This window comes from Numenius arquata, chromosome 3 (genome assembly GCF_964106895.1).
Source record: "Numenius arquata chromosome 3, bNumArq3.hap1.1, whole genome shotgun sequence".
Classification (NCBI taxonomy): domain Eukaryota; kingdom Metazoa; phylum Chordata; class Aves; order Charadriiformes; family Scolopacidae; genus Numenius; species Numenius arquata.
In genome coordinates this window covers 3,166,445-3,181,045 of record NC_133578.1, presented here as the reverse complement: position 1 = coordinate 3,181,045, position 14,601 = coordinate 3,166,445, and the positions used below count along the sequence as shown (strand labels likewise).

General features: G+C 38.2%; 1 protein-coding gene across 2 annotated transcripts in view; it reads left to right on the top strand.

Annotated features, from left to right (window-relative positions):
- The window catches only part of ACVR2A (activin A receptor type 2A), a 75,943-nt gene that overhangs the window by 44,753 nt on the left and 16,589 nt on the right, over window positions 1-14,601 (top strand). The window contains exons 1-4 of one of the 2 annotated variants that reach the window (XM_074145155.1): window positions 725-927; window positions 3,244-3,353; window positions 4,755-4,909; window positions 14,500-14,523. In XM_074145155.1, the coding sequence (XP_074001256.1) occupies window positions 3,305-3,353; window positions 4,755-4,909; window positions 14,500-14,523 (228 nt within the window). In that variant the 5' untranslated portion in view covers window positions 725-927; window positions 3,244-3,304. Of the gene's footprint in view, window positions 1-719; window positions 928-3,243; window positions 3,354-4,754; window positions 4,910-14,499; window positions 14,524-14,601 lie in introns of those variants that run through there. The other variant, XM_074145154.1, reaches the window with a different exon arrangement.

Below are 14,601 nucleotides of genomic sequence, written 5' to 3'. Positions count from 1 at the left end.
AGTTACGGCAAAGACCTCGTGTCTTCCGTGTTCCAGTTGGGACCATGCAGCAAAAAAACAGTGCTGTCCTTGGAGATTAGGGACTGGTTCCTCGCACTTACTGGTCTCCGTTCCAGTTGCTCACTTGGCAAAGCAGAATGACATAAAAAAATATTATTTTAGCGTAGTGTGTCTTAGACTTCAGTGTCTTGTGTTAAGAAGCTCCATCACAGATGAAAGCTAAGGGAAGAGAGGTTGTTGGTTTAAATGATGAATTTATTAATTGGGTTAGGTTTATAAGATGTACTGACTGCTTTTTTTTTGGCACATGTAACAAAATAAGAGACAAAAATGCCTTTTGCTGAATTCTACTAGCTAAAACTTCTTGTTTGGCTAATATTATAATTAAATCTTTACTGTTCAGTATTTAAAATTATCTCTGCTATTGCTGCTCAGGGAAAAGTATTGCCATAACTTGTTTTTTTTTTATTTCTTCAAATCTTGAGAAGTTATCCATGTTTGACTTAATGGGAGATCTTTGTTTTGTGTTTCAACACTTGGAATGCTTCTGAACTTTAAATGTTTTATTTCCTTATTTAAAAAAAAGGAAAAAATAGGAGGGGATAGGGCATATTGATGGAAGTGGTGTATGATGTTTTAGTACATCCTGGTTTTGACTGTTCCTATGTCTCGTCCTTCAGAAGGCCGTTTAATTGTGATTTACTTTTCGTTCCTAAAAGGTGCCATACTTGGCAGATCAGAAACACAGGAGTGCATCTACTACAACGCTAATTGGGAAAAAGATAAAACAAATCGCAGTGGGATTGAACCTTGTTACGGTGATAAAGATAAAAGGCGACACTGTTTTGCTACATGGAAGAATATTTCTGGATCAATTGAAATTGTGAAGCAAGGCTGCTGGCTAGATGACATTAATTGTTATGACAGGTAAGTGAGTTTTCCTATAGATTTTAAATTTAGTTGTAATTTTAAACTGTTTTGCTTGTCCATAATTTGTACATCCTCTGCTCTGCAAACAGGACTTGAGACAAATGATGATACAGTAATTTGTGAATAGTTACCTTGGTTTTAAATACACAAACACATACACACATGCTTTTTTTTTTTTTTTTTTTTTTTCTGTCTCAGTTACCTGGATTTAGGGACCTGACTTAGCATCTAAGTACTTTGTCTTGTTTGCAGAATAGCATGTTTTACCTTCTCTTATTTACTTACTGTATATTAAAAAACAGGTGTTTAATTTACTCTTTTTTGGGCCATTGATAATAGGTTTTCTAATGACTTGTTATTGCCAAACGATGCAAATACAGACACTGAAACAAGAATGCAAGATTCTCTACTTCACTTTTCCAAAGTCTTTAGAGTAAAGTCAGCATTTTACGTCTGCTCTTTACTAAAACGTAGAAGTATTTTGTTCAAAAACCCATTTATTATAAATAAGCCTATTTATTAAAAAGCTCTACCTCAGTGGCAGCTCTAAGAGTCGTGGAATATTCTAAAATTCCAGTCCTTTTTTTTATAACAGATGGTCTAGCGAGTACCCATGAGCAGTAACAGCAGGACTTGAGGCTGGTTAGATACTGGCTGAATAAAGGTCATGACTCTCTTAAGAAATGGTATTATAGTTCTTTGAAGTACTGTTCTAAGTTTTATTTGACCAAAACTGTTATTGTATGGAATGGGAGAGAATTAAGAAAATAAACGCGTAGTAGATATTCATTAAAACTTACTTAGAAATTATTTCTAGTGGTATTTTAGAAATTTTTCCTTTTGTGTTTCTTAAGCGAGTAGAAGAAATCATTATAATCATTTCTCCCAAATGAAGTTTCTCTACACACTAAGATATTTTCTCCTTTAATGACAGTTTAAAGCGAAGTTGAACGGTAGTTTTGATTTATCTTTCTCTCGGAGAAGTAGCAAAGCATCTGCAGGTTCGCTTGCACAGCACGATTGAAATTCAGCTATGCTGGAAGGGGAAGGACAATTTTAAAGAAATCTTGTTTACTACTAATATCTAGTAACTGTAAGTCAATTAGGATTGGAAAGTGGTTTTTTTTCCAGTCCATTCTCAGTTGTAGTTTTGCAAAAGAAGTGGGGATATTTACCATTTCTGACCTAAGTTTATTTATTAAGCAAAATGTTACACTTCTAGACTGGAAATAGAATTTTTCGATTTGAAAATAAAAATTAGGTTCTGTAGCATTGTTACCCCACTGGTTTCACACATATCTTTGGACAGTTTAAAAAAAAAAAAGATATTAAATTCTACCTTGCAGAAAGAAAAGGAGTTGAAAGAAGAAAAAAAAAAAAGGCAGGAAAGACAGAAAGGAAATAGTTGAAAACTGAGGAAAAATTTTTCTGGCTCAAAGACCTCATTAACTGTAACTTGTCATGAGAACGCATGCTGCCTTGTTTGTCTGAAATATCTATTTAAACAAAATCTTACCTGGGGGAGCGAAGAGTGGGTTACTGACCAGGGGCTTACAGTATGATGAACTCCAAACAACAGCGGATCAAGAACATCAAAGAATAAATGTTTTATGGACGATACAGTACAGCGTAGTTGTAAGAGCTGGTTCTATAAAATAACCCTAACTTTTGAAGATAAACTCAAAACTTTGACAATCTTCAGCTGTGTCTGAAACCCTCAACTATTTCTGCAGGATTTTCAAATTATACTTTCTCCTGTCAAGTTGTCTCCTGCGTGATGTCCATTTTTCTTTCCCGACTTGACTATTTTCAGCTTATTAATAGAACTCCTTTCCTGCAGTTAATTCACTGAATAAACCCTGAAGTGAAGTCAGTCCTCTCCCTGAGCATAATGTAAGCAGGGGAAATTGTAGAAATTTCATCTTTTTCTTTTTTTTATTTTCTAAAAACAAAATAAAATTTAGAAATTCTCCTCCCCGCTTGTCTCTAATGCATGTACTGTGAGTTTATGGTTAAAGCTGTTTGATCATTTGTTTGTCCTGTTTAAATCTAGATTGTGAACTGTTCGTCAGTATCCTGTTGGTGGTTTTCTTTAACTGTGTGCAGTTGCAGTTTTAATAACATTTATTACAATATAAAATAGCAATGCTTTAATTTGTTTCTTCACATTTAACTCTTATTTGGGTAGTATATTATCCTGGATGATATAGTGAAATTCACTTCAAATTTTAAATATGAGCGGATGTTTTCTCTTGAACAGGAAAAAAACACCCAATTTAAGATTAATAATTTTTTTATTACTGTCTTTTGTAGGAATGATTGCATAGAGAAGAAAGACAGCCCTGAAGTGTTTTTCTGCTGTTGTGAAGGCAACATGTGCAACGAACGCTTTTTCTACTTTCCAGAAATGGAGGTCACGCAACGTAAGTTGGACTAGCACATTTATTGAAGGAACCGCTCAGCAGAGTTCCGAAATATTTAATATCGTGCGCGTTCAGGAGATAAGACTTTTTGGAATGTTGTGGTCAGTTTTTCCTGCCAGAAGGTTTCGGATTCCCGGGTGATAGAGCGCTGTGTAGATTCACATAAAGAGCCGAGAAAATTGCCAGTTCATTTCTTCAGTGTTGAAAGGTGTCTCTACTAGAAGTAATTTATATTGATAAAAGGTATCTCAGCTCTTCTCTGAAGGTGAGAAGGAAGGATAATCTGAAGTAATTGGCTGTTTTAAGATACAGAAGTTACTGTCAAATCTTACTTTAATTGTATAGTTAAGCTTCTGTAAGTGTCTATAAATCACTGGGCTAAAAGCCGTATCATCCTTATATTCACGTACCAGCCTATGAATGCTCCTCTTCTTGAAACAAAGCTCTCGCTATTTCTTTAACTAATTGGCCTTTTGAGTTTCTCTGTAAATTGACACAATAACCTTTAAAAAGGGGGAAAGAATTTCCTCCCAGGTTACAAAGAAAATCAGATAGCCAGACTTAAATAATTGTTTTAAAAAACAATGACTAAAAAGATTATTTGATTATTCTTGCATATCTTCTTCCAGTCAAGAAGCTAATCTTCGTTGCGAAACTGAATAACGTTAATAACTGAACTGAAAACAGCAAATGTCTTGTGTACCAAATAGCCGGAGGAAGTTGTTTATGAAATTAAATAACATTTTCCATGAGATTGAAATAGCCCTTGTTGACCCAGGAGGTATTCTTGTCATTTTTGCCAGTGATACTGCTAAGGCAATAACTGACATTATTCTTCTTCGCTCTCATGAAACCTCTGTTGCCCCGGGGGCCTGTGGCTGCCCCTGCCGCCTCGGAAGTGGGGCTTCTCTGGAGGCTTTCTGGAGGTCCTACGGCAGCGTCTTCAGCCAGAGGACTCTCACTTTCAGCCAACCAACAGCTCGTAGAAATGTTGGCAGATCATTTCTGGCCTGTTCTGCTTACTAATGGCATCTTATTTGTGCGCATTCCAAAGACTAGACCTCTGTATTGATCCTTTTTTAATTCATTAGGTGATGGTATTCTTGCAGTCTTCTCAAAGTACAAACACCTCGTGCATGCTGTAGGTAGACGGAGCTTAGAAGCACAAAGTTAGATGTGCTGATCGCTAAATCTGGGGATCTAAGTTATTTCTGTGCTTTCCAAAACGCCGCCTTTTAAATATGTGTCTGTTTCTGTTAGAATATGCTGTTTAATCAGGTATTTTTAGCCTGTTGTGCTGATTGCAAGAATTTTTAGAAAATTGGGATGCTAGACATTTCAAACACTGGATGATTTTTGTTTCTTAAAACCTGTATCGTTTTTTTTCTTTCCTTTCTTCAGCAACTTCAAATCCTGTTACACCTAAGCCGCCTCTGTTCAACACCTTGCTTTATTCGTTGGTGCCTATCATGGGAATTGCCGTGATTGTGCTCTTTTCCTTCTGGATGTACAGACATCACAAGCTGGCGTATCCTCCAGTGCTTGTCCCAACCCAAGTAAGTCTCTGCATTATGATTTTGTGGGTTTTTTTGAGTGGTAAAACCATTTTCTGAAGAGGAGAGAAAAAAGCTTGGAACTGGGATGCAGGTATTAGTTAAAGGGGATGTAAAGAAATTCTTCAGCTGTGCTTCCAGAGCTCAGCTCAGCTCGTGGCCCTACTGGGATTCCTCTCAGCTTTTTCCTCTTCCTTGTTTATGTATTTTCTGTTTTGTCTTCAAATGTTTCAATTTTTGCAGTGTTTGTGTTTTACTTATGTGGTCTCCAAATTAGAAACGTAAACTGGCTGCGTTAAATCAAAACAACCCTTTTTTGGCTGCTTGTGCGTAGTTCCTGCTGTTGTCAGGCTCCAGCTGATTCCGTAGGTGTAATTAATACTAGTACTAGAATTCCTCTTCTTTCAGTTACGTCTGGAGATTAAATGGAGACTAGAAGGCATTTATGAAAAGAATTAAGATGGCAAAATGTGGTAGTGGAAACACAGAGAAGCGACTTGTCCAGAGACCCCAAAATTTGAGTTTTTGCAGTAGGAATTGAACTTAAGCTCCTTAACTCAGTGCAGTGACCCTTCGGAATACACTGCCTCTCACACAGTGATGATACGCTGATGCTATTTATGATTAAATAAAATGTAAGCACTTGTTATTTTGGGTAGGATTGTGTTTAAAAAGGATTGATATGCGTTCGCTCCGTACTGCCAGCTTCTGTGATATTTTCAGTGTTACAGTTTGACTTCAGGGTGTTCCAGGAAACATTGTGGTTGATAAATAAAATCCTTTCGGTTTCAGTTTCGTAGTAAGAGATAAGAAAAATTTGGGGGGAGGCAGTGGGCATATGTTCTTGCCAAATGAGAAGAACATAATTTAGAGGAAGAAAGTATGTTTCCTGTCCTTGCGGAAAGTATTGCAGATCCTCAAACTTCATGCAATCTGTTAGCATAATTATTTCATCCATCTCAATTTTTTCTCCTGTATTTGAGACTTTACATCAACCTCGTAGTCTTCACTGTAAGATCAAACCCATAATTGCCAGTTGTGCGAATAATTTCAGCATGTGATTTCCTTTCTAGATATAAAGAAATTAAGGAAGTAATGCATAAAGTGACAAAAAGCAAGCAAATTCTAAATATGTGTGAGGTATCAAGCACTTGAATTTTGATATTCTTCCTCCTTTTTATTGCAGTTCTTTTCATGCATGGTTTATGTTTGGTACAGGAGTGGACACGTCATAATTTTTTAATAAATAGGGTAATAACCTGTTTTGTTAATGCTCAGATTGTATCTCTTGGGATAAGTATATGTTGGTGCTTGAGCTAGTTATGGTGTAATAACATTTTCTTATCTTGTGGTGAATAGGCATTAAGGTTTGATGTGGAAAGTCAGGAAAAGCTACTTCTGCCTGAAAAACTAAATGAAATTATTATGGAAATAGAACATATAAATATTCTCCCATATGGAGCAAAGCAGTATTTCCCACTTTAAATTTGATTAGAGCTGATTTGAACAGGAGGCAGAGGAAGCAGGAAGAGAGGGAAAAGTATTAGTAACTTTATAACCACGAAACAAACATTTAAATATTTATGCAATTAATATATTAAATATTCCTATTACATTTAATAATTAGGGCATGAGTAGAGTTTGTAGGCGAATGGGTTCTTTTCTAAATCTTTCTGTAGCAAATGGTAGAATGCATAGATCAGATGTATAGCAGATCCTCGCTAGAAAACAGGGATTCCTCTGGAGGAGATAAAGGTTATCTCATTTTACTGGGTTTATTCCGGGTGGCGACGGGAGTACCTGGGTGCGGTACGCCCTGGTACTAACCTTTCTTTTTGTAGAAATTCAAGGGTAGATGAGGAATAAGTAAAAGATAAACACGAGGAAACACTAAAGAATGAGACATATTAGAAGAATTAGGAGAAGGCGGGATAAGTAAATAAAAAAAAAAAAATCAGCAAAAGGGAAAGAAATTGTTTGGAATATTTCAAAAAAAGGAAGAAATACGCTAGAAGAAATTTTTGAACCTGGAGTGAAATATAAAGGACAAACATTTGAGAAAATTCAAACAACTTCATATTTCTTTTGAAAATAAAATAGTTTCACGGTCTGTGCAGGTACCAGGCAGGCAGTTCCTCCACAGGCTGAGCTCACAGCTATGGGGATGAGCTGAACTTTATATTTCCTTTGAATAGACAGGTAATTATTTTTAAATTTCAGGCAGTTTATATATAACTTATAAGTTTAACTTATAAGTTTATATATATTTAGTTTATATGTTTGGTTTAAGACTGGAAAGCAGTAGATATTTTTGTTTGGTTCTTGCTTTCTTCCAGGTATTTGGGCAGAGAGGTGAAGGGGTCACTAGAGTAGGGTGTTGCTGAGATGCTCTTTGCTTGTGTTGGAGGTGGCTGTGCTCGGCAGGTCCCACGGCGTGTGACAGGGACAAACTGTGTCCTCCCAGGTGCCACTGCCAGCACAGGGACACGTCCCTTCTCCTGCCGCTCCCCAAAGTCTTGGCTTACCCACTGCTTTTTCTCTTGGTTGTGCTGAGAACTGTGTGCCTCGCTGCAGTGTGTGGGGTGCTAGCCAGTGAAATCTGTCAAATTTTATAAAATCTGTCACTCTTTAAATTCTTAATGAGTTATTAGCAAATGTAAGTTTGCTAAATACATATGTGTGTATGTAAAACAGTTTGAAAGGACTATTTCATTTGCTTATTTATATTTGATTTAATCATGCAGCAAACATATTCTAATGTCTGATCAAGTTCACGAAGAAAATGGATTAGTATTTAAAATATTTCAATCTGTGTATTTTTGTATTAAAAAGTTACTCTCACCTGGTTACCCACCAGTTACACTCAAAAACTCGACTGTCTTTGCAGACGAAGGCTTTCACTCTCAAATTAGGTGTAGTTTAGATTTCCCCACAGCATCCTACTAACAGGTTGAGGTTCAACAAGGCCAAGTGCCGGGTCCTGCCCTTGGGTCACACCAGCCCCAGGCAGCGCTCCAGGCTTGGGGCAGAGTGACTGGAGCTGCCCGGCAGAAAAGGGCCTGGGGGAGTTGGTGACTGTGGGCTGAACATGAGCCAGCAGTGTGCCCAGGTGGCCAACAGCATCCTGGCCTGTGTCAGGAACAGCGTGGGGAGTAGGACTCGGGAGGTGATGGTCCCCCTGGACTGGGCACTGGTGAGGCCCCACCTCGAGTGCTGTGTCCAGTTTTGGGCCCCTTCCCATAAAAAAGACATTGAGGTTGAGGTGCTGGAGCGTGTCCAGAGAAGGGCAACGGAGCTGGTGAGGGGTCTGGAGCACAAGTCTTGTGAGGAGCAGCTGAGGGAGCTGGGGGTGTTCAGCCTGGAGAAAAGGAGGCTGAGGGGAGACCTTCTCGCTCTCTCCAACTCCCTGAAAGGAGGGTGCAGCCAGGGGAGGTCGGTCTCTTCTCCCAAGGAATAGGCGATGGGACAAGAGGAAATGCCCTCAAGTTGCACCAGGGGAGGTTTAGGATGGATATTAGGAAAAAATGTTTACGCTGAAAGGGTTCTTAAGCCTTGGAATGGGCTGCCCAGGGAAGGGGTTGAGGCCCCATCCCTGGAGGTGTTCAAAAGATGGGTTGACATAGAGCTTAGAGACATGGGTTAGTGATGGGTTTTTGTCAGGGCTAGGTTGATGGTTGGACTGGATGATCTTAAAGGTCCCTTCCAACCTGGACAATTCTATGATTCTGTAACATTCCTGGTAGGACTCTGAATGCAGATGGCAACGAGCTGATATGTTATGCTCATTTATTTCTTACATCTCTTGAGCTTGGGCCAGAGTTGTCAGTCAATGCTAATTACAACTGTAGTGTTAACCCCTCTGTCATCCGATAGATAGGACCGTAACCTATTTTATAGCAGAACTGACACAAGTAACGCTTTGCGGTTTTATCAGTTCACAGAGCTGTGACTCCCAACGTTTTCCATCCAGACTGTGCAAAGAGGCATTAACCTCTTGTACCTCATTTTGAGTGCCCGAGTTACGAATATCGCATTGGATCACAGAGTTGCTTTTTTTGTTTTGTGTTGTTTTTAAAATAAGAGTCATATGTTGAGAGGGTTGGGGAAAAAAAAAAAAAGCTTTACAGATTCACATAATGTCATTTTTTCTTCATAACCTATTTTTGTGCTTTCTTCTGAGATGTTTGAAATTTACTTGGGTCAAAGATGCTTCATGTTTTTTTAACACTAAGCACAAGAAAGCCCTGATTTTGGCCTGTTTGGTGTTACCAGAAATGGAAAAACTTGGAATGGACAGATCCTGTCTATTAGAGTGCCCCTAAAAGTGAGCTTATTTGCTAGGGATTACCATCCCTTTCTGTCCTCAGAGAGGAGGATTATAGAGATGAAAGATACAACTGTATCTTCTACTATTAGTGTCCATTATATTACTTAACTTCAAGCTTTTCACCCAGTATTCCCTGTCTTGAGCACAATAATCTTTTGGATACCTCATTTTTGGGGTTTATGGTCTATATAGATGGAGAGCATCCCATGATCCCATGTCTTCAAAGTCATGTGCTATGTGAACCAAGAATTAAGAATTATTGACCATGTATATATCAAGTGTAAAGAGAGATTGATCTGATCCTCCCTCTGGTCTCAAAAGCTTTTTGAGCATCAAAACCCGCTGTGATTTTGGTGGGTGGCAGTTTTGGTGTGGCTGCTAGTCCGTCTTCAGTGTATCCTTTCCTGAAGACTCCCAAGTATGACTAGATCTTTGTAGCTTAGTCATGGTTTGGATATTTCAATTCTGTCTGTAAGAAATCAGAATTGAGAACAGTGTCACGTAATGTGAGGTGAATAATGACAGAGAAAATTCTCTAGCAGGGGGCAGAAGCCAGAAATATTCCTTACTCCTTACCGCAGGTCCCACTGCCTGTGTAGCAGTGGAACAACAAATTCTATGTGGGAAGCTAATAGGAAAATAACATACAACGAGGCAAGCACTGCTTTTTGCTGCAGGTTTTGACCTCAGGCATCTGGTCGAGGCCACCAGGCGCGTGCCAAGGAGTTTGGTGAGTGTGTGTGTACAACTTGAAGGGTTTGTTTTCAAAAAAAACCATGGAAGTAGTTAGCAACGGGAATTTTTTATGGTTGGCATTGGAAAACATTTGTTTTTATTTTCTAAATTAACTTTTAGTACATCAAGTAATCTGCCTGCTGCACTTCAGATTTCTGCGATAATCTTTATCCCTTTGCCACACTAGGAAAATTACAGTTGGGTGCTGAAGAAGAATGAAGAGATTAAATCAAGTGTTCAGCTTCTTTTCCATTTTTGTCTGCCACATTTTTTTCTTGTTGTTAGAGATATTTTAATAGAAACCCTGTAACACTTGAAAAATGAAGAGTAAGAAAGGGAGAGGTGTTTTTACAAGGACTTATTCCAAACCTGGGAAGATTTATAGCTACTTGAGAAATACGTGGAGGAGAAGCCGGGTGCCTATGTGACATGGGAAAGAGATTCATCAACCGAGAAGTTCAGAAGGAGAAAAACTAAAAAATGAAATAAAACCAGATAAAGACTGAGTTAGAGGTTGTGGCTAGCGAGGAAGGGGTTAAGGCTGGGTATATATCAGTGGTTAATGAATTATTAGCTTGTAATGAGTGGCAACGTTGGCATTAAAGAGGAAGGGCTGAGTGATCCCAGGATTTAGACTGCTAGATGTGTGCCTGGTCTCAGGTTCTCTAATACCGCATATCATATCTTCAGGACCAGGAAGAATCTATCAATCTAGAATCTATTTCAATCAATAGCTGGAATGACACAGGAGAAGGATTTGGTGCTCTCCTTAGATTGTGGTACCGTGAGGCACAACCATGATATAGTTGTTTAAAGTTGGGGGGCGGGAGGGGAAACCCCACAAATACAGGGATACTGTGAGAATATGGCTGGAAAGTTATTATGGATGAGTCCTTAATGTATAGTAGATAAAAAAAATAACAATAATAAAAAAAAGACACAGTTCCAAGCTATTTAAGTTCATGGGTTATTGCAATACATGTAGTTCCTTAAAATCTTAGAGGGAAGAATTTTTAATTATTGACAAATAATTGAAAACTAAGTACATAGTGATGTAGTCTTTTCCAGTGCTCGATAGAACCAGACATCCAGAAGTTGTGTTCTAAATCTTGAGAGCTTTTAAAAGATTTTTTTTTTTAAAGTGTTTTCTTGAATTCACAGTTTGCTTTCAGAATGAGCTATCTCCATTTAAATGAACCGTAAATGCAGCTATATTTTTCTATTTAAATCTTCAAGAGGTAAGAAAATACAAATCCAGACTTAAGGTATCTTATCCTGAATGGCAGCCTGAAGGCAACTTTAAAGTTCAATTAAATGTAAATAAAATCAAATTAAATCAAATCAGAAGTAGAATTAAAATTTTTAAAAAGTTTCAAATGTCTTTCTATAGTGAACTTCAGTTTACTTTGTGCTTTGATTCAAACAGAGCATTGTCTTCTAAACCGCGTGCTTTCAGTGCCGTACCTTATTGCTGGCTTATGATGAAGCTGGTTCAGTTTTAGGAGTGGCCGGCACAGGTTGGGTCCGAGAGGCTGTACGGGGAGATGTGTGTCCATCCGATAAGGCTGGATTAGGCAACGCTTTGTGTTTTATACCCAGAAATTTTGATTTGCCATATACCCATTTAAGAAGTAACGAAATGCTGAAGGCTTCTGCAGAACTATATGTAATTTACCTTGAAGGATTTCTCTCTGTTGTTCTTTCATTACGGTAATGTTCTAAATAATCTACATTATCAAAACCATATGTAGATTCTAGTCTAACAGAGTGCTTTGGAACAATCACAGGAAGGCTGAAATACTGATCTCTGAAGTCTGCAATCGGGTACTCTACCTTCAGGAGCTTTTTAATTCCCATAATAAAGTCCAGTTTGCCGCATGTCCCCAGATATGTTCTCCTGAATGTTTTAGATGGACATTTTTTTGAGGTAATATTTTATATCACTAAATGGATGAGAATTACACATTTCACAAGGCATATAAAAGTAATTTGTTTTGTCTTGCATTCTCCAAAGAGATTGAGGGGCTGTGGGTGAATACAGAGATGTCAGATTTAGGATACTGGTTAGGAACAAACGAAGGAATCAGTGCAATAAATTTCTAATTTTAATTTGAAGACCATGTCATGATTTTTGTGGCATGTTTGAAGTTCAGAATATGGTTGTGGATAGCTCAGATACTGGAAAAGACCACGCTCCTTGAGTTTTTTGGTCTAAAGGGTTCCAAGTATTGCAGACATTTCCTTAATCGCTGATAAAACCTTTAGAATTGGTTCTTGGGCAGCATAAATAGGAAGCTAGTGTGTCTATATGCACTCATGTGTGCATCATAGCTATTTTGGGGCCACGTTAATTGCTCCCAATCTTTATTTATAGAAGTTGTATTAATTCCTGAGATAAGAAAGCCCATATTTGCATTTCTGTAACAGCCTGATACTGCTTAAGCTGGTGATACTTGTATTTCTAATGAAGTCCGAGGTGGTGGTCTGTAGGCTGAAGGGAAGGACAGTGATTTTAAACTCAGAAGGTCCATGATGTGCATAAATCTCTTTTTGAAAATTTTTGTGTATGTCTTAATTTATTAGTGTTTGGGGGAAGCTGATCCCCTTAAGAGAGCAGTGAGAGGCACGGCAGAGGACTCTGATTTCTCAGAGTTTCGTGTTTGCAGTTTCTTATTATGGGAAGAGCAAAAGGTTGGATTCATGTATTTTTTTTTCCTTCTTTTTCGTGAATTTACATACTTCTCAGGAGCTGGAGAATTTTAGGCCTGAAAAAATGACTAACAAATTTCTTACAGCCACAGGAAAAGTGTTGAATAACTATTTCATGCAAGCGGTGCTTTTTAATTTTTTTAACAGTTACTGTCTGTTCTTTGACGACTTGAGTTAGTGGAAATGGGAGTACACAGAGCTTTCTAGTGCTCTCTTCAGTAGCCGCTCCCCATCTCATTCACAGATTGAGTAATGCTTTTATTTGGCTTGGCTGCTGCTTCTGGTGAAGGAACACCGAGGGGCTTGGAGACGTTCTTTCAGAGCTCGTGGTTTGTGGAGTTTCTGCTGCAGAATTTTTACCTGTAATTTTTCTAAGTGTATATGGAATAGCTGTCATTCTGCTGGAGCCACCAGCTCGCAGAGATTTGAAGGTGGAAATGATCAGCTACTCTGAAAACCAGTTTAAGGTGGTGGTTTTACGGTTTGGTTTTGGTTTTTTGATTGGGTTTTTTTTGGGGGGTGGGGTTTCATTCATTTCCTTATGAATTGCCCCAAAATACTTGCAGGCTGTACAAGTCCTGCAAGAACCTGCTTCAGACCCTTGGGGTGGGTGTTATCCTTATCTCCAGTGGTCTCCTGACCACAGCCAGAGAGGAATCATCTTGTTGGGCTCCAGTGTTCTTGAATGCTCCATCAGTGGCAGCAAACTCTACTACAGTATTTATAAATCTGACTCTCAACTAATCTAGTCTTCAAGAAATACTTCAGCCCTTCTATTATTAATTATTTAGATAATGCTAAGTGTGTGCTAGACAGTTCTTGGGCGTGGAGAAAAGCCTTTTGTTGGCCCTGTAGCATCCTGAGTGTAAAGACAAAGGGTGATTGCTGTTACGTGGCAGCTGAATCCTTCAAGTGTTTGAATTTCACGCTCTCACAACGTGTATCTCATCAAATCTTAAAGGACAACAAAAATGGCAGTGGCAAAAATAGAGGAGGAACGAAGGTGTCTCAGGGCTTCTCTGCGTGAGCGGCAATGAGATGGCTCAATAAAACTGGAGGTGAAGGTAGCGCAAACACTGTCGTTAAAATGTGCTTTCGGTTTTGGTAACGGTGCTCTGGGACTTGAGGTTTTTATCATGGATTTCATTCCACAGGCTGGAAACTCATGTGACCGGTCTGAAAGAGTCTTTAATGTTGTGATCTCCCTTCCCATGTACTGGATCTAGTGTTTTCGAGTTCATTTGTTCTAGTCACACCTCCAGTGTGCCAGATATATTGATTAAATCTAGTAATATAGCCTTAATATATGATGATTTATTTGTTTAGATGGTTTAGTTATAACTTAGACATTAAAAAGTTTTCGTTTTCCACAGCTAGCTGCTAATTACAGTGAATTTTAAGCGATACAACGCTGCCCTCTACTGTGCACTTGTGAGCATAACAAGAAATAAGTTTGCATAACTTCTGTCTGTAGAGATGTTTAATTTTCTGCACGTGTTTCTATATTGTTTTGTAGTAAAATGACTGTTTATACACCTATAATGGAAAATTCTGGTTTTAACTATAAGATCAATTCAGCTAAAGGTCTGTATAATAATCTTCCTTTTTGCCCATTTTTCTTTGCTAACGTATCAGTGATGGACTTTTTTTATTTTAAACGATCTGTTATTAGTACAAAAAAGTATTGCTATCCCCATGAATATTTTTTGTTGTTAATTCACAAACAATTTCTTTTGTCTCTTTTCTTATAAGCTGCTTTTTCATCCCATTCTTGGTATAAATAGTAATTTCTTTTGCCTGTGTTTTTTCCCCTCTCTACAAGCACGCCTTTCATATAATGATTGAGGTAAGATGCATTGATGTTTGTTCATGATTATGGAACTTTCTGTGGACATGTAAGAAGTTATTTTGGTATGAGTTACAT